Source organism: Schistocerca piceifrons, chromosome X, assembly GCF_021461385.2.
Source record: "Schistocerca piceifrons isolate TAMUIC-IGC-003096 chromosome X, iqSchPice1.1, whole genome shotgun sequence".
NCBI lineage: Eukaryota > Metazoa > Arthropoda > Insecta > Orthoptera > Acrididae > Schistocerca > Schistocerca piceifrons.
In genome coordinates, this window is record NC_060149.1 from 956,769,304 (window position 1) to 956,793,453 (window position 24,150).

General features: G+C 39.5%; 1 protein-coding gene across 1 annotated transcript in view; it reads left to right on the plus strand.

Moving 5' to 3' along the window:
- LOC124722804 (molybdenum cofactor biosynthesis protein 1-like) overlaps positions 1 to 24,150 on the plus strand; it is a 157,997-nt gene that overhangs the window by 113,949 nt on the left and 19,898 nt on the right. The window contains exons 2-3 of the mRNA XM_047247934.1: positions 2,171 to 2,391; positions 17,973 to 18,087. Coding sequence (XP_047103890.1) covers positions 2,171 to 2,391; positions 17,973 to 18,087 — 336 coding nt within the window. The remainder of the gene's footprint in view (positions 1 to 2,170; positions 2,392 to 17,972; positions 18,088 to 24,150) is intronic.

A 24,150-nucleotide genomic window follows, 5' to 3' on the forward strand; every position in this document is an offset into this window, starting at 1 on the left:
TTTTTTCTCGTCAAGCAGAACGATATTTATGCCCGTTGCTTAATACCTGTTTGTATCACTTACAATGCTGGTATTTATGAATTTTTTTTGCATTTGACTCCAGAAAGACCATTTATCTTTGTAGTGAGGCCTTGCCAACAGCAAATTTTCTGGATGGAAAGTCGCTCAATCTGCCCATATACTTTAAAATTTAAAAGTAAATCTAGCAATGCTAGAAAGTATACAAAATACTGATGTACCCATTTTCAAGTTGTTGTTTAAAGATTCGCGACTTTTAAAACTTACGTAGATTATCTTTTTGATGATGGAACTTTATATAAGAAGTTATTAAGAACATTGCGAATATCACATGACGAACAATTGAATGACTAGAGCAGTGTTATCAACCCTCATTCATTGACACAGGTAATAAATTCATTGAGGCAGTGAAGTCCAGAGCTGTTGTAAAAATTTCTGAAATTAAAAGTATATATTACCTAATGAAAGTATTATTTTGGGGTGAAAGAACACAATAATTATTATTTTTGGAATGTAATAATTCACTATGGCTTCATTTTAATTCTAATAAGTTTCACACTGTAATGAAACATTGTCTAAATGCCTCTCTCTCTCTCTCTCTCTCTCTCTCTCTCTCTCTCTCTCTCTCTCTCATTTGTTATAACTTACCGCTGTTATTTTGTATTTGTATTGCAGTCATTACATTAAAATTGGCTATATTGATTCTGCAATTTATACTATTATGTTATTGCTAAGAATTGATTTAAAGAATAAACGTATATATTTATTTGTAAGATATTGTATATTTATACCACTGGAACTCTTTCAAAATATTTGATTGCGTAATACTGCCAATAAATACAATGACTTTCTTTCTTCTGTTTATAATTGTAATAGATGTTGGACACTTTGACTCCAAGTATGTTATACAGAAATGCAGTGATTTTTTACAAAAGGCAAAACTATGTGTTCGAAGAATTGTGGAGAGGAGGGTACGTGATGTATTTTAAGTAGGTTATAAAGAGTAACTATAACAACATAAACAATAAATTATTGATAAAATTATTTAATTGAATAGATAAAAAATCTACTCACCAAGCGGCAGCAGGACATACACATAAAAGACTGTTGTGATTGGCAAGCTTTCGGAGCCTGTGGCTCCTCCAGACAGAAGCGTTGAAGGGGAAGGAAGAAGGGTAAAGGAAAAGGCCTGGAGAGTTCCAGGAAAAGGTGTAGATTTTGGGAAAGTCACCCAGAACTGCGGATCAGGCGAAAAATAGAAACGACACATGTCATATACCAGCTATTATGTAAACATTGTTCAGCTTTCTACATCTGCATGTCTACCACCAAATTCTCAGTCAGGATAAATGGGCATAGGCATAGTGTATATACTGGAAACTTGCAATATCCTGTTGCAGAGCATGCTCTACAACATGGCATACGTGACCTCGGCACTTGTTTCACCACACATGCCACCTGGATTCTTCCGCCAGACACCAGTTTCTCAGAACTCCGCAGGTGGGAACTAGCACTACAACGTGTCCTTGGTTCTCACCACCCACCTTGCCTTAATTTACGTTAATTTCTCCTGTCTCAGCTTTTCTTCACTGTAATTACTCTTTGCTTCAGTCCGTTTTAGCTTTCTACATCTTTCATTGTCTTTTCCGTCTATTTTCACTGCCCCCTCCCACAACTGTTGCATACAATACACTTAGCTTCTCACTCTTATTAACTCATGTACAGTTTTAGTAGTAATCTCTGTCTTGCATATTACCCTGTCTTCCACCTTTAAGCTCTCAGGTTTCCGAATCTTGCCCGATGCAGTCCCCAACAATTAGTCTTTCCTTCTCATCCTGTACGGTAAGCCACCCATGACCCACGGTTGTGGGTAACTTTCTCAAAATCTACCCCTTTTCTTAGACCTCTCCAGTCCTTTTCCTTCACCCTTCTTGCTTCCCCTGCAACCCTTGAGCCTGAAGAAGGAGTCACTGGCTCCAAACGCTTGCCTATCACAACAGTCTTTTATGTGTGTGTTCTGCCACTGCTTGGTGAGTAGATTTTTTATCTATCCAATTAAATAATTTTATAAAGAGTATCTGTGTGTGATGTTTTTATTGGTATACAACTTGTTATAAACAAAACTTATTTTTACCATTTAATATGTTTCCAGATATTTACCAGTGGTAAAGATGAAATTGGGTTGATTGTACTTGGTTCTGACAAGACACAGAATCCACTTGATTACCCAAATGTGAGTGTGGAATTTCCTCTTGCACTGCCTACATGGCAGATGATATCCTTTGTGGAGAAATCTTTACATGAAAGTGAAATAAAAACAGATTGGATAGATGGTGTTGTTGTTGGCATGCAAGTCTTGAAAGATGAGCTAGAGTAAGTATTTAAAGCTGTCTGTTTCATGACATTCCTGGAACATGTTCCAGAATGTGTGTTACACAAATCACAGTGACATAGTTGTGACTTTATAAACTTGAATCAATATGTTTTTGTAATGAAAAAGAAACAGAAGGCACAATACCTGCAAAAATAGGAAATTTTTTTGTGTGATTTTGCTGTATGAATGTTTTTTACGGTTTTTCAGCTCAATAATTAAGGAGGTATTGATACAAGGCTTTGCCAAAAATCCATCTGTCACCTACAATTCCAGCCCTGTCACTGGCATTCCCTACCCCACAATATGACTGGGCCACCATGAAAGCAGCCACATCATTGTCAAATTCACTGAAACTACTGCATAGCAATTTACTTGAGTATGGCTGCTGTTGTGGTCTTCAGTTTGGTTTAAGCACTGCGTCAATACCTTCTCTTCATAGCACTCAGAGGTCGCGATCTGCGACTGTTTTTACAAATGGCAAGAGAACTTTTCCTCTAGTTGCTTGTTTTTCAGTGAAAGATGCAAATATTTTAGAATGTAGTGCCTTATGTACATCTGTTAGAATAGCCACAAGGTCTGAAAGTTATTTTCAAATGATTGAGCTCTTCTACAGAGTATTGAAATTCTCAGATTCTTCCAACCTGGTCCACCAATGTCTTACATACTCCTCTTCCTCCATGGATTGTTTCCAGTATTTGGAGATGAAACATTAGGCAGCAAAACGTGCCTTATAACCAAAATCTAATGAACATATAATTAAATTAACCAAAGATGTAATGTTGCACTCTCAGGTAAGACTGATCTTGAATGCAAAGCCAAAGTGGAAATTAAATGTACGCTGCAACATTCATCTCACTTTAAGTTATTGAAATTATTCACAGTGCCATAGGGAGAACTGAGTTTATGTGTTTTATAGAGTCAGATACACGCTGTGGCACAGGGTGCTGTCCATTATTCTCCTGACTATGATGTGCAGGAATGGTAGTCTTCCTTCTTCTTTGGTCTCCATAGTGAATTTGATTTTGTGGCGTGTGGAGTTCAGATGTACAAAGACGTCAAGAAGTTTGTCTCTTCCATGAGGCCAGATGACAAGTGTGTTATCCACATAACAGAAGAAGAAGAAGAAGAAGAAGAAGAAGATGGATTTCCATTTGGATGACATCAGCGCCTCTTCCTCGAAGTGCACCGTAAACATATTCACAATCTCTGGTCAGAGTGGGCTGCCTATTGCGACTCCATCTGTTTGCGGGAGGGGGGTGTGCCACGAGTCAGTGAAGTGGGAAAGCTGACCAAGTAATATGCGTGACGTGTCATACCTCGACCGATATTGAGAACAGAATAAAAAATTCAGAGGCATTACTTTTCAGCACTCCCATGCATATTCTGTATGCAAGAAAAAGCTTATGGAGCAGGTTTCTCATTCAGAAATTCTATTTCAGTGTTGGTTGTTTACACGAAGTCCGTGTTAAGCATAATGGAAGAAGGAGAAATGTTTATCAGCATTCCAGATTTGGCAGTGGCAGGCTCATGGTCTGCTGAGACTCTGGTTTATTGTTTCACTATATTGCTGCTTGCATTGCTCAGAATCTCATTTTGTGCGAACATAAAATTGGTAGGTTCAGGAGGGCCATGCTAAATGCCTTGCAGGGCCTCAGTAGTGCCACCCAACTAGCACCTGAGAGGGCAGACAAGTGTTCACTCATGCGTACGTGATCCTGCAGTGAAGTTGTGTACATTTAGTCAGGAAATGGGCTTGTATACAGTGAGACAAGTATCCACACAGACAATGTGATGGCATCTGGAGCAGCACAGACTGTCTAGCCCTTAATGCAGCTCTAGAGAGAGGTGAACTGACAGCGGTGCAACTGACAACAATGCCAGACACAGGAATGGCACTGTGTCATCGTATCAGATGAGTCTCGGTTCTGCAACATCGTCACAATTGATGTACTTGTGTGTGGAGGCTCTGATGCCAACAGACCTGGCCAGATTGTACCTGTCATTCACATGCGGGTCCAGCATGTGATGTTATGGTATGGGATGCAACTGGATACATGTCACAACCTCTGGTTCACATAGCCAGTAATTTGGACAGCAGCCATTGCATTTGTGTTTTGTTAAGGCCTATCGCTGTGCCCTATTCTCAAGGGCTCCGTGATGTTATCTTTTAACAAGATAATGCAAGACTACACATCACCTGAGCTGTACTGAGATACCTCGATACAGAGAGTGTTCCACTGTTGCCGTATCCAGCATTTTCTTCATATCTGTCACCTGTGTAGAACCTCTGTTCACTGGATGCCAAGAGATGGCTATGCCACCAGTTGCCAGCCACCAGTCGCCAGCCACTACAGTTGATGAACTCTGACATATGACATACAGTTGAGTAGCATGAAATGATGTACCCATGGCTGTAATCCAACCTCGATTTGATATCCAGTGTGATGAGAGCTGTTCTGCTGTTCCAGTTTCAATACTGAAATTCATATATTATTTTTATGCTATCCTAACCAGATTGGATTGTGGTGTGATACAGCATAAAATATCTTACAACATGTAGAATCAGTGATGAGAAGTGTAGAACAGCCAGCAGGGGAAAGATGTTGGCAATGAGACAGCTTTTATGTAGAACAGCAGTACAGTGTTTCACAGTGCATAATGCTTCCGCAGATTGAGAACAAAATGTGTGGTTTGCTTTCATCCATTTTCACAAACATAGCCTTGAAAAATAATGTTGACATTACTGTGCATTCACTCTGAGGCATATTGCACTCTGAGAATGTTCATCGAATTCAGTTACTTTGTATTATATTTCAGTAACAGTGACATAATAGCAAATTGGACTGTATGAGTTTTTATGGATTTTTTTTCCAGAGACACCCTACCATTTCTTCAGATTTATTTAATTTGGGTATAAATCCTTTCCAGCATATATGCTGTACACAAAATGTTGAACATAAAATGTAGCTATCTGCTGATTTAACATCTTGCTGAGTATACCAGTACAATGTTTTGTTGTAACAAATAGTTCAATGTATTTTACACACTTATAAACTTATTTATACATTTATAGTAATTTATACCATTACATTAATGTTGTACCTTAATGTTCTGGAAGACGATATTATAAGGAGCCTCATACTTTTCCTGGATGATAGAGTTGTCTATAATGAATTATTGCCTGAAAAAAATCTGCACAAATTTGAGTCAGATCATAACATTTCAAATTGGTCCAAAGATAGGCAACTGAGTTTAAGTTTTCAGAAATGTAAATTGGAGCACATCACAAAACAAATAAAAGACAGTATTGTATGACTACATTATCAAATAATCACAGTTTTAATTGGTCAACTCATACAAATATCTGGATGAAATGAAATGGTGACGTAGACTCACTTGTAGGCAAAGCAGAATGCAGACTTCAATTCATTGATAAGATACTGGAAAATGTAATCAGTCTATAGAGGACATTGCTTACAAAATACTTGTGTGGCCCATTCTAGAATATTGCTTAAGTATGACCCATAACAAATAAGGCTAATGGCAGACATTGAATGTATACAAAATAGTGTAGCATGATTGATCATAGATTTATTTGATGCATGGGAGAGCATCAAGAAGCTACTAAAAATTGGAAATGCCAGACAAGTGAAGATAGATGCCAAATATATGACAAAACCCAACTTATGAAATTTCAGGAACCTGTATTAAGTGAGGTATTTAGGGATTATACAATAACCGCATATGTATCACTCCTATAGGGACTATGAAGGCAAGATTAATTACAGCATGCACAGAACCATTTAAAGAATCATTCTTCCCACACTCCACATGAGCATTGAATGGGGAAAAACCATAATGTGTGGTACAACAATGTACTTTGTCGTACAACCCACAGTGGTTTATACAGTGTGCATGGAGACATGGAATCAGTTGACAGTAGCTGGGTAATGGTTCATATTGATTCCCATTTCCCTGTTGCAGTAGATGATCTCATGCCTCTAATTATTTTTTCATTGCTATCTTAACTTGCATTCTTCAATTCAGTTTATTAACCCTTCTTATCTCTTTGTATTAGGGCAAATGTACAGTTAACTTTTAAGGAATTTGTATTTTCAATTTATCAACTGGAGGTTTGTTTCATATGCAGCAGCAATGTTACAAATTATTTGTTTCAGTTTCTTTAGAATAATTTGCTGTTTCACAGGTGCCTTGAAGAAAATAAAAGATCTCGAAAGTGTCTTAATGACAACCGATGGCCTCATGTTGACAAGACAGCTGGTTGCCTCACAGAGGGCAGGGCTTGACGGTCTGAACATCAGCTTAGACACCCTGCAGTCCCAACGCTACAACCAGATCACGAGGAGGAAAGGCTGGGAGCGTGTCATGGCTGGCATAGATCTAGCCTTGCAACTTGAATACGACCCTGTGAAGGTATTACTAGTGCAGCTGTCATCGCATGCAGACTTTCATAAGCAAAAGATATAAATCTGTTGTTAAGAATATCAATACAAGAACCACCATTTTAAAGCAGTACGCCCTCACCCTCGCCCCCATCACCGCTCCCACCCTCACCCCTGTCTCCACACTGCAGCTGTAAGTGAAGGAAGGTATATTAAGACAGAAGAAGTAAATTGTAGCTGACGATGCTAACAGTTTCATAGTTTATACAACATAAAAAAGTATGCCTTGCAAGTTTACCAATTAAATATCTTATATTTTCCTCCCAAGAGAGTCTTATGAGACTCAAGATCTTTACAGTTTCTCTTTTTTTCTTTTGTGTCTTTAGTTTAAAATAAGTTTCCTCTATTGTGGTATTGTTTTGAAAAAATAGTCGATTGTTTGGAAAAATTATTCTTAATTCTGTAGTCACACTTTTGTTGTGTCTAAGTACTACTGGTTTCAGTAGCAAGTACCAGCATCAGTTCATCTTATTATCAAAAATTTCTTTGCAGAATAAAAGCTGACCACTGTGGCCAAGCGGTTCTAGGCACTTCAGTCCGGAACCGTGCTGCTGCTACGGTCGCGGGTTCGAATCCTGTCTCAGGCAGGGATGTCCTTAGGTTAGTTAGGTTTAAGTAGTTCTAAGTCTGGGGGACTGATGACCTCAGACGTTAAGTCCCATACTGCTTAGAGCCATTTGAACCATTTTGCAAAATAAAAAGCTTCTGTACAACTGCAAACTAGACATACCATTTTCAGGGTGCAGTTCACATCTATTGAAAGCACAACAGTGACCTTTACTTTTAGTAGATAAGACACCTACAGGGGTAAGTGACTTGATGACTGCACACAAGAAGTTGTCATTTATTCCATATGTAGCTACCATGCAGACTCATATTTTGTATTAGTTTGTCCTTACTCTTCCAAAAGGTTAAACCTTGTCTCTGCAGCCACAGCTTTCTCTCTTCAGCAGTTGTCTTCATCTCCATGTGTGAAGAAAATCCCATTCATTGATCATATTGTTTAAGTAGGATGTTCTCAGTCATCCTCTTGTTTTCTTACCTACGATCTTGCCTTCAGAAATGTTTTTTAAAAGATTATCGTCTCCAGTTAAGTGTCCAGTGTATTTTGCTTTGCCCTGGCCTATAACTTTCAGTGGTTCTTTCTTGTCTCCTATTTCCTTTAACTTTTCTGTCAATGCAGCTAGTTCTTGTACTTCTCCTCCAGAACCACATTTCAGCAGGTTTGAGGCGAGCTTTCTTTGGCTTTTCTAATGTACAGATTTTGCATCTGTGTGTCAGAACACTCCACACAAAGGTCTTTACAAATATTTTCTTAATGTGGAAGCTGATATGTTTATTCAGTTGCAGCTTCTTCTTATTTTGGAAGGAACTCTTCACCTGTGCTTTTCTTTTCTTGAATGCCTTGAAATATTGATAGTTTTCTTGCAAAATGCTACTGAGATAGTGAATTTCAGTTCCTTTCTTGAGTTGCTCATTGCCTGTTCTTGTGTCAGTCCTACCTCCACCTCCTTTCTTGTCTGTAGCCATAACTTTTGTCTTCTTTGTATTCATTTTTAGCTTTAGTTTTACCACTTCTTGATTTAAGGCCTGAAACATTTTATTTAGTTCCTACTCTGATTTACTATTGTGATGTTGTCAATCTGCAGTGTATATGCATGCAATTAAGTTTCCATATCGACATCATGCTCCAAAAACCACCTAACTGTGTGCGGCAGGGGATACGTCTCATGCCACCAACTGATCCCCTCTGCCTTGTTCCACTTCTGTATTATCTCTAACTTCTCAAATTTTCTTTTCGTGATCATTTCGTGAATTGTATATGAGAGAAACTATTATGTTGTCAGACTCTTCTCGGAAACTACTCTCTCGATATTTGGGTAGTAAATCTTTCCGTGATGCACAACTGCTCTCTTATGGCATCTACCACTGGAGTTGCTGAGCATCTCTGTAATGATCTCACAGTGACTAAATGATCCTGTGACAAAACACTCCAGACTTCGTTGGATCTTCTTTCTCTCTTCTGTCAGTCCTACTGGGTAAGGACACAGGGGTAATTTACATTCACTTAAGATTCTTCCTGTGAATCTTAGTCTGGCATCTGCTTTTCTATTGCTGTTTTATGTGGTCATTCCACTTTAAGGTTGCTCTGGATAGTTACTTCTAGATAATTTATGGTAGATTCTGTTTCCAGCAATTTGTCATTAATAGTGTGGTTGTACAGTATTGGATTTCTTTTCCTGTGTGTGTGTGTGTGTGTGTGTGTGTGATATGTTACATTTATTTATGTGCAGGGGCAACTGCCAGAGCCTGCATCATTCACCAATCCTCTGCAGGTCATTGTGCAAATTGATACTGTCTTCTGTTGTTGCTACTTTCTGATGGACAAGTGTAGTATCTGTGAACAATATTAAGGAGCCTCTGACACTTTCTACTGGATCATTTATATACATTGTAAATGTAATGGTCTTATCACATTTCCTTGGAGTATTCCAGAAATTACCTTTTGATTCTTGTCATCTTTTCTTTGTTGTTGTTATTACTTCCTTGATGAACATATTATGGAAGTAAGGTGATAGAAGGCACCCGTCTCTCACTGCCCTTCTGGTTTTCCTTCTTTCATATCCAGTTCAGCACTCTGACTTTTGTATACACTCAAAATTAATCATCTGTCCTTCCACTTTGGACATTACTTTAAGGAATGATGATATAATGGTAATCTGTTTATTAAACAATATTTTAACAAAACACTATGCTTTCTGATCATATAGTGGCTTGATGATGGAATTTGATACTGAAAGTAGTAATCATTAGACAAAATAAAAGTGAAGCTATAATAAAAGAAAGTAATATTTTGGATCATGTCAGTTGTTGTTCCAAACAACAGCACGTCAGGAATAGGTTCAAATGGCTCTGAGCACTATGCGACTTAACTTCTGAGGTCATCAGTCGCCTAGAACTTAGAACAAATTAAACCTAACTAAGCTAAGGACATCACACACATCCATGCCGGAGGCAGGATTTGAACCTGTGAACGTAGCGGTCACTCGGTTCCAGACTGTAGCACCTAGAACCGCACGGCCACTCCGGCTGTCTAGGAATAGGTACTAAAATTATTTGTCCGCTGATGACCTCACAGCTTAGAACACTAAAACACAAATGTTAATTGTTTGTTATGTGCCCTGATAGAATTTACAACTGTTTACAGTTCACGATTGGTTGTTGGAGATTGGGCGTTACTCACATAATGTATTTAGTGCACAGTGTAGAAAAAGGCAGTTTCCAGAAAAGTAAACAAGTGTAAAGGCAAAAGTTTCACGACAGGATGTTGTGTCACCATACTTGGAAGACAATTATAGCCAAAGATAGAAATTTAAAAGAAACTGGCTCTTTGAGCTGCGGAGACCTAGTCGAGGATTCTCAGTAGATAATTGTTAGCACAGTAGAATTTACAAAGAGACAATGTCAGTTTGTGTGAGGGAATGTTGATTGGTAAGTACCTATCAGCTTTCTCATAAAACTCACAATTTGAAGAATACACATCAAGGAAAAGGTAGAAGTCCAACAGTGTCAAATCTAGACAATAATATCGATCATCCAACAATTTTGCAAAATCCCCAGTTGTACTTACTTTACTTAATTACTTACTTACTAACCTACTCAGATTTGCTGTGTACCATACAAGGAACTGGTTTCCACTAGTTCACTCGATCAGCTGCCAAGTTCTCACCTTCCTCCAAGTCCATGCATTGAAGATTCATTGCAAAAGTTCCAGGTGTTAGAAGGACTTCCTGTACATCTGTATCTGTCCATTGATTTCCACAACAGTGTTGATTTTGGGATTCTTCCACCTTACATGCGTAGAACATAACCTGCAATCTTCAGTCTTCTTTCAACAATAATTTTGTGCAGGCTGTCTAGACGTTGTATTCTCAGCACATCATTGTTTGTAACTTGGTTGGGTTAACATCTTCAGAATTCATCTCTAGCATTGTTGGTGAAAAATATGGAGACTGTGTGCTGATTTTACTGACATTTCCCAAGTCTCACACATATAAACGATAAAGGAGTACAGTCAAAGCTTTGTTGACATATTACAGACCTAATTGCCATATGGACTGATTTTCCAGTTCTGCTGGTGATTTCTGCATCTGTGACCTCATTATTACATATAAAGCTACCGAGATATGGAAATCTGTCAACATCTTGTAGTATCTTCTATTGCACTGTAATCGGGGAAGAGATGAGTAATTTCCACTTACTTTGCACATTCTGTTTGCCTTATCTCTATTAATTTTCAGCCCTACACAATAGGGCATTTAATGAGAAAGCAGATAAAAATTAACTTGATGCCTTCCAAGGAGACGGTCTCTACTAAGTCTCTACTCCTTCAAGTCTGACTATGTAAGAGTAGACCAGACATGGTTTAAATTCAGAGAAATAGTATCGACATCAATTAAGAGATATATACCAAATAAATTGAAAGGATACCAAATAAATTAAAAGGATGGTGCACAAAATATGTCAAAACTCAGCTGCAGAAGCAATGAAAAAAAGCATGTAAAAGTTTAAAAGAATGCAAAATCTCCAAGATTAGCGATGTTTTACTGAAGCTCGAAACTTAGGGTGGGTTTCAGTGCAAGATGTGTTTAATAGTTCCCATAGTGAAACTTCGTTTTGAAATCTGGAAGAAAATCCAAAGAGGTTCTGGTTGCATGTGTAGTACACCAATGGCAAGACGTAACCAATACCTTCACTGCGCAATAGCTGTGGTAATGTTACTGATGACAGTGCTACTAAAGCAGGGTTACTAAACACGGATTTCTGAAATTTCTTCACCAAAGACAACAAAGTAAATATTGAAGTATTCAAATCAAGAACATCTGCAACTGTGAGTAACTTAGTAGTAGCTCTCCTCAGTGTCATAAAGCAGTTATGTGTCTTTCAGAGAATGCTGATACAATAGCTCCATTAGAAATCATATATAGCCACTCATTTGATAAAGATCCATACCTAGAGACTGAAAAGTTGCTCAGGTCACACCAATGCTCAAGAAAGAAAAGAGGAGTAATCTACTAAATAACAGACTCATATCATTAATGTTGATTTGCATTAGGATTTTGGAGCATATATTGTGTTTGAATATTATGAATTATCTCAAAGATAATTATTCATTGATAAATAGCCAAGATAGATTCAGAAATATCGACCTTTTAAAACACAGCTAGCTCTTTAGTCACACAAAGTAATAAGTGCTGTCGACTGGGGATCTCAAATTGATTCCATATTTGTAGATTTCCAGAAGACTTTTTGAAACAGTTCCTCACAAGCGTTTTTTAATCATATGGCGTATTGTCTCAGTTGTGCAACTGGATGTGTGGTTTCCTGTCAGAAAGGTCACAGTTCATAGTAATTGATGGAAAATCGTCAAGTAAAACAGAAGTGATATCTGACATTCCTCAAGGAAGTGTTACAGACCACCTGCTGTTGCTGATCTACATTAACAATTTAAGAGAGAATCTGAGCAGTCCTCTTAGATGATGCTATCATTTACAGTCTTGCAAATCATTTAATGTCTTGTAAAGTGATCAGATGATCAAAATGAACTGTAAAATGATTTAGGCTACCTATCCATATGATGCAAAAAGTGGTAACTGACCTTAAATAATAAAAATTGTTATGTCATCTGCATGAGTAGTAAAAGGCATCTACTAAATTTTGGTTACATGATAATTCACGCAGATCTAAAGGCTGTGAAGTCTACTGAATACTTAGGAATTACATTTACAAATAACTTAAATTGGAATGCTCATATAGATAATGCGGTGGGAAAGCAAACAAAAGACTGTGATTTAATAGTAAAATATTTAGAAGATTAGGATTACTAAAGAGACTATCTACAACTATACTTGTCTGTCCTCTTTTGGAGTATTCTGCATGGTGTGGGATCCTTACCAGATAGGACTGACAGAGGACATCATTTAAAAGTTCAAAGAAGGGCAGCTCATTTTGTATTATTGGGAAACAGGAAAGTGCATGCCACAGATATTGCATGTGAATTGGGGTGGCAGTCATTAAAGCAAAATCATTTTGCTGGAGCAGGTTCTTAAAATTTCAATCATCAACTTACTCCTCCAAATGTGAAAATATTTTGTTAGAGCCCTCTTATATAGAGAGAAATGATCTTGTAATAAAATAAAAGAAATCAGAGCTTGTACGGAAATATTGAAGTGTTTGGTTTTCCTCAAATGCTGTAGGGGAGTGGAATGGTAGATAAATAGGTTGAGGGTGGTTCTCTGAACCCTCTGCCGGCATTTAATTGTGAATTACAGACTAGTCATGCAGATATAGATAATGTAGATAGGCTTTGAATATTGCGCACTGATTCTCTAATGTTATACATTGCTCAAATACTTTCGTGGTGCTTTGGAGTGACCCCTTTAAAATAACACTTTACCTGTCTTCTTAATATGTATTTTGGTAACCAGGTTGATAAGAAGTTACAACAATACTCTCTTATTACTCCCCAGTTTTGGATTTTATTAATGAACAAAATCGACACAGTGTTCCATATCAATTACTGGCTGAAGTTTCCTGCTGATGGAACCAATATGATTTTCTGTGTTTCTGAGCATACAGGTTGTGTACGCTGTTTGGAGTCTGGTGTATGCTGAATCAAATGTTTTTATTGTTGTGATCTTCCATCTGAAGATTGGTTTCATGGAGTTGCCCATGCTTGCCTATCCTGTGTGACCCTCTTCACCTCTGCATAACTACTGCAGCGTACAGTAACTTGAACTTGCTTACTGCAGTCAGTTTTTGGTCTCCTACAGTTGTTACCCCCATTATATTCACAGATGACCACATATTGTGGAAATTGCATACTGTAATGTAGGATGCAATAATAACGTATGGAAGGTTTCTGTTGAAAATTACAAATTATTTAGGAATAAAGGAGATGGCTCACCAAAAGGCAGAAGCACTGTCTCATCGATAGGCACACGAACAAAAGGTATGTAGAATGAGATTTTCACTGTGCAGTGGAGTGTGCACTGATATGAAACTTCCTGGCAGATAAACACCGTGTGCCGGACCAAGAGTCGAACTTGGGACCTTTGCCGTTCGTGGGCAAGTGCTCTACCATCTGAGCTATCCATGCACGACTCACGACCCGTCCTCACAGCTTTACTTCCACCAGTACCTCGCCTTCTACCTTCCAAACAAAGGTACGTTGCTTGCCAAGCTTCCAGAATGCACTTTCTTTTTCTAGCTGTAGGGAAAACAGGCGCGCGTGCGCACGCGTGCGCGCACACTCACACACACACACACATTCTCACATGCGCATGCATGTCTCCTTATGCTGTGGTCACTCAACTGCCAGCTCTTTACTGGCCTACGGTGAGTGTTCTGGAGTGAGGTGGGGCTTTAGAGTGGGGTAGGATGGGGTGGGTTGAGGCAATGTGAGAGATGGAGAGAGATGGGAGGGGTTTGGAGGGAAGCATTTAGTGGCTCGTGGGAGAGTGGGGAGCCATCTGTGGGCTAGCTAGGGGTGCAGGTAGAGGGGTCAGGCGACAGACAGCTGGGCACTCATAGACTAGGGTGTGACGTGAGATAACAGCACACAACTAGCTGATTTGGGGGGGGGGGGGGGAGAGGGGGGGGAGTGGCGTGTGTGTGGGGGGGGGGGGGGGAGGCAGGGGGGCTGGGAGTTAACTTGGATTTAGGCCAGGAAGCAAAGGATGTGCTGCATGGCTACGAAAGTTGAGTATTCTTAAATAAGATCAGCTGGTGCCAATGTATTGGAAAGTAACTGGCACACAAAGTGCAATTGTGGCTCCTTTTTCTTTGCGAAAGAAGAAAAGAGAGAGAAATCGTCTCATTAGCGAAACAATGGCAAGAGACTACTATTTATTGTTACTTACACTGCTGCTTTCTTTGATAATGATCAACAAGAACTAAATAATAGACTGTGTATGAGAGAACATGTTCTGAACGAGAGTTTGTTTCATTTGTATAACATTTTATTCCATCATAGATGCTGCACTTACAGTTTCATATATGCATTGCAACAGCAGACACAATAAAAGTAGCAATCAGCAGTGCTTAGTTTGTTGAATGGGTGAAAAATATGCCACTGTCCCAGTTCCACATATCCCCAAAATTTGATTCTGCCAAATTCTGTACTCTCTGAAATCGAATGTTTAATCCAAAGATGAAAGTGAACAAGTTTGATGCAGTATTGCTAATATTGTTTATTACTCATCTTGCTGAATGAAATGCATACCGTGTCCTTTCTGAAAGGTTTGCAGAAGTAATGCACATACACACACACACACACACACACACACACACACACACACACACATGCGCGCTGCAGAAGTAATGCACATACACACACACACACACACACACACACACACACACACACACACACACATGCGCGCAAATGCAAATCACACATACATGACCACTGTCTCTGGCTGCTAGGGCCAGACTGGGAGCAACTGCGCATCATGGGAGAAACAACGGTCATGTGTGTGTGTGTGTGTGTGTGTGTTTTGTCCACTTTGGAAGAAGACTTTCTGATCGAAAACTTACGTGTTTAGTAGTCTTTTTGTTGTGCTTGTCTGTGACCTAACATCTCCTGTATACTGTGAATAGCAATGTATCTTTTTTATAATATGGTCATTATTCCAGCCTAGATTTTCTATTGTTTGTTTCCTTTTAAGACCTTATAAAGACAGTTACTGACAATTTCTTTTTTCTTATTGGAGAAAAGTAAAACCATATGGGGGCCAGAATTAGATTGTAAATGAATATGGAATAGAGTATTTTTATTCTCCCTGTATGCAGTGTCACACTTCATTTCTGGCAGCACCACCTTCTCAACACATGACTGTCCCCCACCACCTCACCATAGTCTTCAAGTTATATCCTATAGCACTTCTGTGTGGACAAATAGATGAAGGATGTAGTTTAAAACAGTATAACTAAACTTAAAAGTCAAACTGCCCTTTTATAGAGACTGCCATCATTATTTAAACATACTAAACAATATCAAAACAGTCAAAGGAAATTTTTTTTCATAAGAGCAGAAAATTGTAGTGAAATTCATGAAAGGATTGTTTTAAATTGTTATATCTTAAATCAATAAGTATGTCAGCATTTACCAGGATTTTCTGGCTTAATTAAGACTAGGTCATGCCACCACAGTGGTCAGACAGTGGACTTGCCTTCGAGAGGACAACGGACCCGAGTCCCATCGGGCCACCAAAATTTGGCTTTTCCTCGATTTCCCTAAATGATTTAAGACAAATTCTGGGATGGTTCCTTTAAAAAAGATGACATTCGGTTGAGAAAGCTAATTTCTGTGGCAGGTCTGATGACACAGTGCTGGTGGAAGCACGAGTATTTCAGAGCACACCATTCATTGCACATTGTTAAACATAGGGCTCTGCTGCAGACAACCCCTGTATGTTCCCATGTTGACAACACTGTTGAATTACAATTTCTGTGGCTCAGGAGCATTGAGATTGGGCAGTGAATCAATAGAAATGTGTCATCTGGTTGAATCATTCATGTTTCGCATTACACCTGCTTGGCGGTTTTGTGCACATACACTGTCAACAGAGTGAATTGGTGCTTGAAAGGTGCACTTTGCTACAGACGAAGGCCAGTGGGAGCAATATTATGCTATGGAGGACATTCACCTGGTCTTCTGTGGGTCCTGTGGTAGTAACTGAAGGCTCCATAACAGCTTTGTTCTGTGTGAACATTATTGTGCACTGTCCGCACCCTGTCCCTAATGAAGGTGACATGTTTCAACAATATGACTTTCAGTGTCACGAGGCCACAATCAAATTCACCCCTTCTGAATCTGATGGAAGACATCTGCGATGCTATCAGATACCAGTTCTGCACCCAGAAACCACTGATCTCCAATTTACGGGAATTACATGACCTGTGCTTAGACATTCGGTGCTGCATAATGCTGGGAACATACCTCACATAATGCTGGGAACATACCTGAAATTTGTTGAACTTGTCCCACACAAAATCACTGCTGTATTGTGTTCCAACAGTGGACAAACACATTATCAAACAGGAGGTCATAGTGTTTTGTCTCATCAGTTTATATATTCAATGCTTGAATGAAAGGTGTGCTCTTTTCCTTTTTTCTACCATTGCGTGTGTGTGTAAATAAGGATGTTCTACCATTTGGGCTTGTTTATATGAAGGCTGTCAGTGTTACCACCTGCACAGATACTGAATGCTCTTTTTGTGAAGACCTTTTATCTTGAGAACACTTTTAAAGTTGTTTCACAAATGGCAGCACAGTTTCAAGAAAGCTTCATAATTTAATGTAATAGTTAAAATAATACCTTCAGCAAAAGATGTGTGCGTTGGAGTGGGGAAAAAGATTGGAGATGTATGTAGTTTAATTTTCGTAAATTGTTAAGAAGGTTAACAGCTTGACATGCTAAGATAAATTCCCACATTCTCTAAAAAGAGAGAAAAAGATTAATTTAACAGAATCAGTGAGGTATACAAATATAACAACAGACTTGTAGAACCATTATTTTGTAGGTTAGATTAGATTAGATTCAGCTTTTGTTCCAAGACCCAAAACATGAGATGATTCTCATGGGTGAGTAACATGCCAGAAAGTATAACATAAAAAATATAAAACATTTGAATACCCTGATCGTTTGTCAGGAGATTGTCAAACTAGGTGAATACAATACAAACTGGAACAGCTAATATTTTCAGAATTGATACGCTGTCAGACTCAAACATTGTTATGCACTATTAATAAATTTATCAAACAAAACGTACATAATTTTGACTGTTATGACAAAGTGCTCTCAGAACTGAAATCTAACAGACATTCTTATTTAAGCTGGCCTAACAGACACTGTTAAGATATTCATCTATAGAGTCTTTCAAACTCTGTTTAAACCATGCTTTATCTGATACCAAGTTTTTAATGGTGTCTTTCTTCCACAGATAAATTGTGTTGTAATGCGAGGTTTTAATGAAGATGAAGTGTGCAGTTTTGTGTAGTTAACAAAAGAGAGTAATGTTGACGTAAGATTTATAGAGTACATGCCTTTCAGCGGCAACAAATGGAATGATGGGAAGATGGTCTCATTTAGTGAAATGCTCCAAATAATTAGAAAGCAGTGGCCTAATTTTGATCCTCTTCCCAATGGGCCCAACGATACCTCAAAGGTACGTGCAGTATTACATATGAACATACACTGAAAATAATTTAATGTTTATGACTTACTACCAATCACAAGAATACTTCTCATCTGCTGGTGGTATGAGAGATGGACTGGTTTAGTTATATATTTCTCATCCCATTCAGTAAGTCTGTCCCGGCCTGGGTTTCTCTGTAGCTTTTCTGTAACTCTCCCCATTTCCTAAACCTTGACAAACCTTTTCTTTCTTCCCTTTTCCTTCCCCTTCATTGTTTCTGCCAGAAGAAGAAGCCACTGGCTCCGAAAGCTTGCACATTTCCGTAACTTTAAGGGGAGTTAGAAGGGGAAAACATTCTTTTTCACTTTTTCGGGTTTTTATCTGATTATAAAATTTGCAATTTTCCAAATAAAATGATATGTATATTACTTATAAACTTGCGTGGGAAGTATTTTATTTTAGTTTCTAAAATATAATCTACACCAGTTGAAAATGTTAAAATTTTTACATGCATTATTTCAAGACCTAATAAAATCGGTAATTTTTTACATACAGGGTAGTCCATTGATCATGACCGGGCCAAATATCTCACGAAATAAGTGTCAAACGAAAAAACTACAAAGAACGAAATTTGTCTAGCTGGAAGGGAGAAACCAGCTGGCGCAATGGTTGGCCTGCTATAAGGCACTGCCATAGCTCAAACTGATATCAACTGTGTTTTTTAAAATAGGAACCCCATTTTTTATTACATATTTGTGTAATACGTAAAGAAATAGGAATGTTTTAGTTGGACCACTTTTTTCGCTTTGTGATAGATGGCGCTGTAATAGTCACAAACATATGGCTCATAATTGTAGACAAGCAGTTGGTAACAGGTAGGTTTTTTAAATTAAAATACAGAACGTAGGTACATTTGAACATTTTATTTCGGTTGTTCCAATGTGATACATGTACCTTTGTGAACTTATCATTTCTAAGAACGCATGCTGTTACGGCGTGATTACCTGTGAATACCACATTAATGCAATCAATGCTCAAAATGATGTCTGTCAACCTCAATGCCTTTGGCAATACGTGTAATGACATTCCTCTCAACACTGAGTAGTTCGCCTTCCGTAATGTTCGCACATGCATTGACAATGCACTGACGCATGTTGTCAGGCATTGTCGGTGGATCACGATAGCAAATATCCTTCAACTTTCCCCACAGAAAGAAATCTGGGGACGTCAGATCCGGTGAACGTGCGGGCCATGGTATGGTGCTTTGACGACCAATCCACCTGTCATGAAATATGCTATTCAATACTGCTTCAACCGCACGCAATCTATGTGCCGGACATCCATCATGTTGGAAGTACATCGCCATTCTGTCATGCAGTGAAACATTAGTAACATTGGTAGAACATTACGCAGGCAATCAGCATACATTGCACCATTTAGATTGCCATCGATAAAATGGGGGCCAATTATCCTTCCTCCCTTAATGCCACACCATACATTAACCTGCCAAGGTCGCTGCTGTTCCACTTGTCACTGCCATCGTAGATTTCCCGTTGGCCAATAGTGCATATTATGGCAGTTTAGGTTACCACTGTTGGTGAATGATGCTTCATCGCTAAATAGAACGCATGCAAAAAATCTTTCATCATCCTGTAATTTCTCTTGTGCCCTGTAGCAGAACTGTACATGACGTTCAATGTCATCGCCATGCAATTCCTGGTGCATAGAAATATGGTACGGGTGCAATCGATGTTGATGTAGCATTCTCAACACCGACGTTTTTGAGAGTCCCAATTCTCGCGCAATTTGTCTGCTACTGATGTGTGGATTAGCTGCCCCAGCAGCTAAAACACCCACTAGGGCATCATCATTTGTTGCAGGTCGTGGTTGGTGTTTCACATGTGGCTGGACACTTCCTGTTTCCTTAAATAATGTAACTATCCGGCGAATGGTCCGGACACTTCGATGATGTCGTCCAGGATACCGAGCAGCATACATAGCACACGCCCCTTGGGATTTTGATCACAATAACCATACATCAACACGATATCGACCTTTTCCGCAATTGGTAAACGGTCCATTTTAACACGGGTAATGTATCACGAAGCAAATACCGTCCGCACTGGCGGAATGTTATGTGATACCACATACTTATATGTTTGTGACTATTACAGCAGCTGGCCAGAGTGGCCGAGCAGTGCTAGGCACTACAGTCTGGAAATGCGTGACCGCTACGGTCGCAGGTTCGAATCCTGCCTCGGGCATGGATGTGTGTGATGTCCTTAGGTTAGTTAGGTTTAAGTATTTCTAAGTTCTATGGGACTGATGACCTCAGAAGTTAAGTCCCATAGTGCTCAGAGCCATTTGAACCATTTTTTACTATTACAGCCCCATCTATCACAAAGCGAAAAAAGTGGTCCAGCTAAAACATTCATATTTCTTTACGTACTACATGAATATGTAATAAAAAATGGGGATTCCTATTTTTAAAAAATGCAGTTGATATGAGTTTGACCTATGGCAGCGCCATCTAGCAGGCCAACCATAGCGCCATCTGGTTTCTCCCTTCAAGCTAGACGAATATTGTTCTTTGTAGTTTTTTCATTTGATGCTTATTTCGTGAGATATTTGACCCGGTCACTATCAATGGTCCACCCTGTAGAAAGCTGTGGATTGCTGTGTTATAAAGGTTAAATTATGTGTTTGTATTGGTAGCACTGTCAAAAATAGTATCGTATCTTTTCATAGTATAAACATGCTTTGTATATCCAAGTGCTAACGTTTTTCCGAGGAAAAGTGACGAATAGACTGGTAAATCTCTCAAAAAGTATGACTCCAAAATGAAGTGTTTTTAAGAAATGTGGGTTTCATGGTAATAAATTTTTGAATAAAGAGAAACATTGTATTCAGCATGTGGTGTGTGAAGTTACAGACAATGAAATACTGGCAAACTCATGAGTATCTAGAGAAACACCCATTAGTGCTTCGAAGATTAAAATAAAACATAGTGATAACACAGTTATCTCAAAACAAACCTCATGTAAACGGTAGGTTAGGTTATATTCTGATACATTTACACATCCTAATAGGGATGTTATGTGAATGTGTGTGCTGTATGTATTTGGAGGGCCAGTTAGTTTACATGAAGACATTGAGGTATCAAATGGACTAGCCAGGAAACTTATCATTAATTCTGCCAGTTGTAAATATACTCATTCATTTTGGAGTTCTGATAAGTGTAAAGATAATTATTTTAAAATAAATATTAGGTGGTCTTATGGATTGAGAGCTATTGGCAAAGGACACACTGCAGCAGAAACAATGTGTGTCGTGAAGTATATGCCACGCCCACTTTGTAAAATGGACAAGTATGCAGGATTTATTGGAGCTGCTGTGAAATCAGCTGCATGTGAGTCAATTAAGGGTGCTGCAAATGAAGCTGCTGAAATAAACGATGGTATGATTGACATATCAGTAGCTTTTGGGGCACTTGGTAGAAGTGCAGCTGCAGTTCTAAGAATTCTGTTGCTACAGTGACCAGTGTGGATACTGGAAAGCTTATAGATTTCCAAATTTTAACCAAATATTGTTATAAGTATAAACCAGGGAATGAAGAAGGGCATATCTGTGACAGAAATTATGAAGGACAACTAGTCGTGCGGAGGCCTGTGCAGCTGTTGAAATTTATAATCGATCTGTAAACTAAAGGGGAGTGTGTTACACTAAGTTCTTAGGTTAGACAGACTCAAATAAATATAACAGTGTAGTAGCCACTCAGCCTTATGGTGAGAAGCTTATCACAGAAATGGAATGTGTTGGTCATGTCCAGAAGAGGATGGGTACCAGATTGAGGAAGTTGAAACAAAGTTTGAGAGACAAGAAACTTTCAGGTGGTAAGACCATAAGAAGCAGGCTGACAGACAACATGATTGATGAACTACAACAGTATTATGAGATTGCCATTAGAAATAATACTGAGGATTTGTTGAAAATGAAGCAGGCAGTATGGGCTACCTTCTTCCAGAGACTGTCAGCTGATGATAAACCAGTACACCATCTTTGCCCTCCTGGATCTGGTTCATGGTGCAATTACCGCAATGCCCAGTACTCAAACAGGTCATACAGCCATAAACATTCTATCCCAGCAGCAGTTGTGGATATCATAAAACCTGTTTACAGAGACCTGGCAATCCTGAATTATTGAAGAAGTGTCTGCATTGTCAAACTCAAAATCCCAATGAGTCGTTCAATAATCTTATAGTGTCAGTGTCATCGTAACTGCCGTCTGCGTCACGTCTGCTGTGCAGCGAGCTACGCTAGTTTAAGTATTAACTCTATTTTTCTTACTTGTCACTTCTTCTTCCGTGTGTTTTTGCTTTTAGGAAGCTTTAATTGTCGAGTGCTAGTAATAGTGTTCCATAGATTTTGTGTTTGTTTTGAATACAGTCAGAGAGAGTCCGTTTAGTCAGCCATAGTGCCAGTAGTGCTAGTGTTTGTTTGAATACAGTCCAGAGACAGGTAGTGCTATTTTCATTGTTTTCTACAGGAAGTATCTACTAACCACAATTTAGTCAACTATCAGCCGCCTTTAGTGAATTAGCAGTGTAGTTATAAGTTGATTAACTCTCTACAGTAAATTGATTTCTTAGGATGGATAGGATGTGAGACTGCTGTGTACGGACACAGGAGGAGCTGGCCACTGTTCGCGAACAGCTGAACGTGTTGATGGCCGTGGTTAGCCGTCTTCTGGCTGCTGCCTCGGAGTGTAGTGGCAGTGGGGAGTCTGGTGCGTTGCATGGTACACCCCAGGTGTTACATGCTTCACCCACTGACCCTGCTGTTGACACATCTTTGCGGGTACCGGGCGCGGTTGGGCCACTCTGTTCGCAAGGGTAGTGGCGGGTTCAGCGGCGTTTGTGGCGCACGAGGCGGAGGGTCAGTGTGGAGGCTGGCCGTGTGGCATCGTCCGTTCTGCCTGTGAGTGGACATGTGGCCACTCCTTCAGCAAGGTCCGAGCAGGCACATGGTGGGGAGGGGTTTATTAGTTATTGGGAGCTCCAACGTTAGGCGGGTGATGGAGCCTCTTAGGGAAATAGCGGAAAGGTCGGGGAAGAAGGTCGGTGTTCACTCTGTCTGCTTGCCGGGGGTCTCATCCGAGATGTGGAGGAGGCCGTGCCGGCAGTGATAGAGAGCACTGGGTGCACCCGACTGCAAATTGTTGCTCATGTCGGCACCAATGACTCCTGCCGTCTGGATTCAGAGGTCATCCTCAGTTCTTACAGGCAGTTAGCAGAGTTGGTGAAGGCGGAAAGCCTCACGGGGTGGAATCTGAGCTAACTATTTGCAGTATCATTCCCAGAAACGATAGTGGTCCTCTGGTTTGGAGCCGAGTGGAAGGCTTAAACCAAGGGCTCAGACCACTCTGCGGAGATCTGGGGTGCAAATTTCTCGACCTCCGCTATCGGGTGGAGAAATGTAGGGTCCCCCTGAATAGGTCACGTGTGCACTACATGCAGGAAGCAGCTACAAGTGTAGCGGAGTATGTGTGGAGTGCACATGTGGGTTTTTTAGGTTAGAGAATTCCCTCCCTAGGCCCGAAAAGACACCTCCTGAGATGCGGAAAGGTAGGAGTAGACAAAATGCAACAGGGAATAACAATATTAATGTGCTAATAGTAAACTGCAGGAGTGTCTATAGAAAGGTCCCAGAGCTGCTCTGATTAATAAACGGTCACAATGCCCACATAGTACTAGGGACAGAAAGTTGGCTGAAACCAAATGTAAACAGTAATGAAATTCTAAACTCAGATTGGAATGTATACCGCAGAGACAAGCTAGACAGTGAAGGGGGAGGCATGTTTAAAGCGATAAGAAATGCAATAGTATCGAAGGAAATTGACGGAGATCCAAAATGTGAAATAATTTGGGTGAAGGTCACGGTTAAAGCAGGCTCAGACATGGTAATTGGATGTCTCTATAGGCCCCCTGGCTCAGCAGCTGTTGTGGCTGAGCACCTGAAGGATAATTTGGAAAATATTTCGAGTAGATTTGCCCACCATGTTATAGTTCTGGGTGGAGATTTTAATTTGCCGGA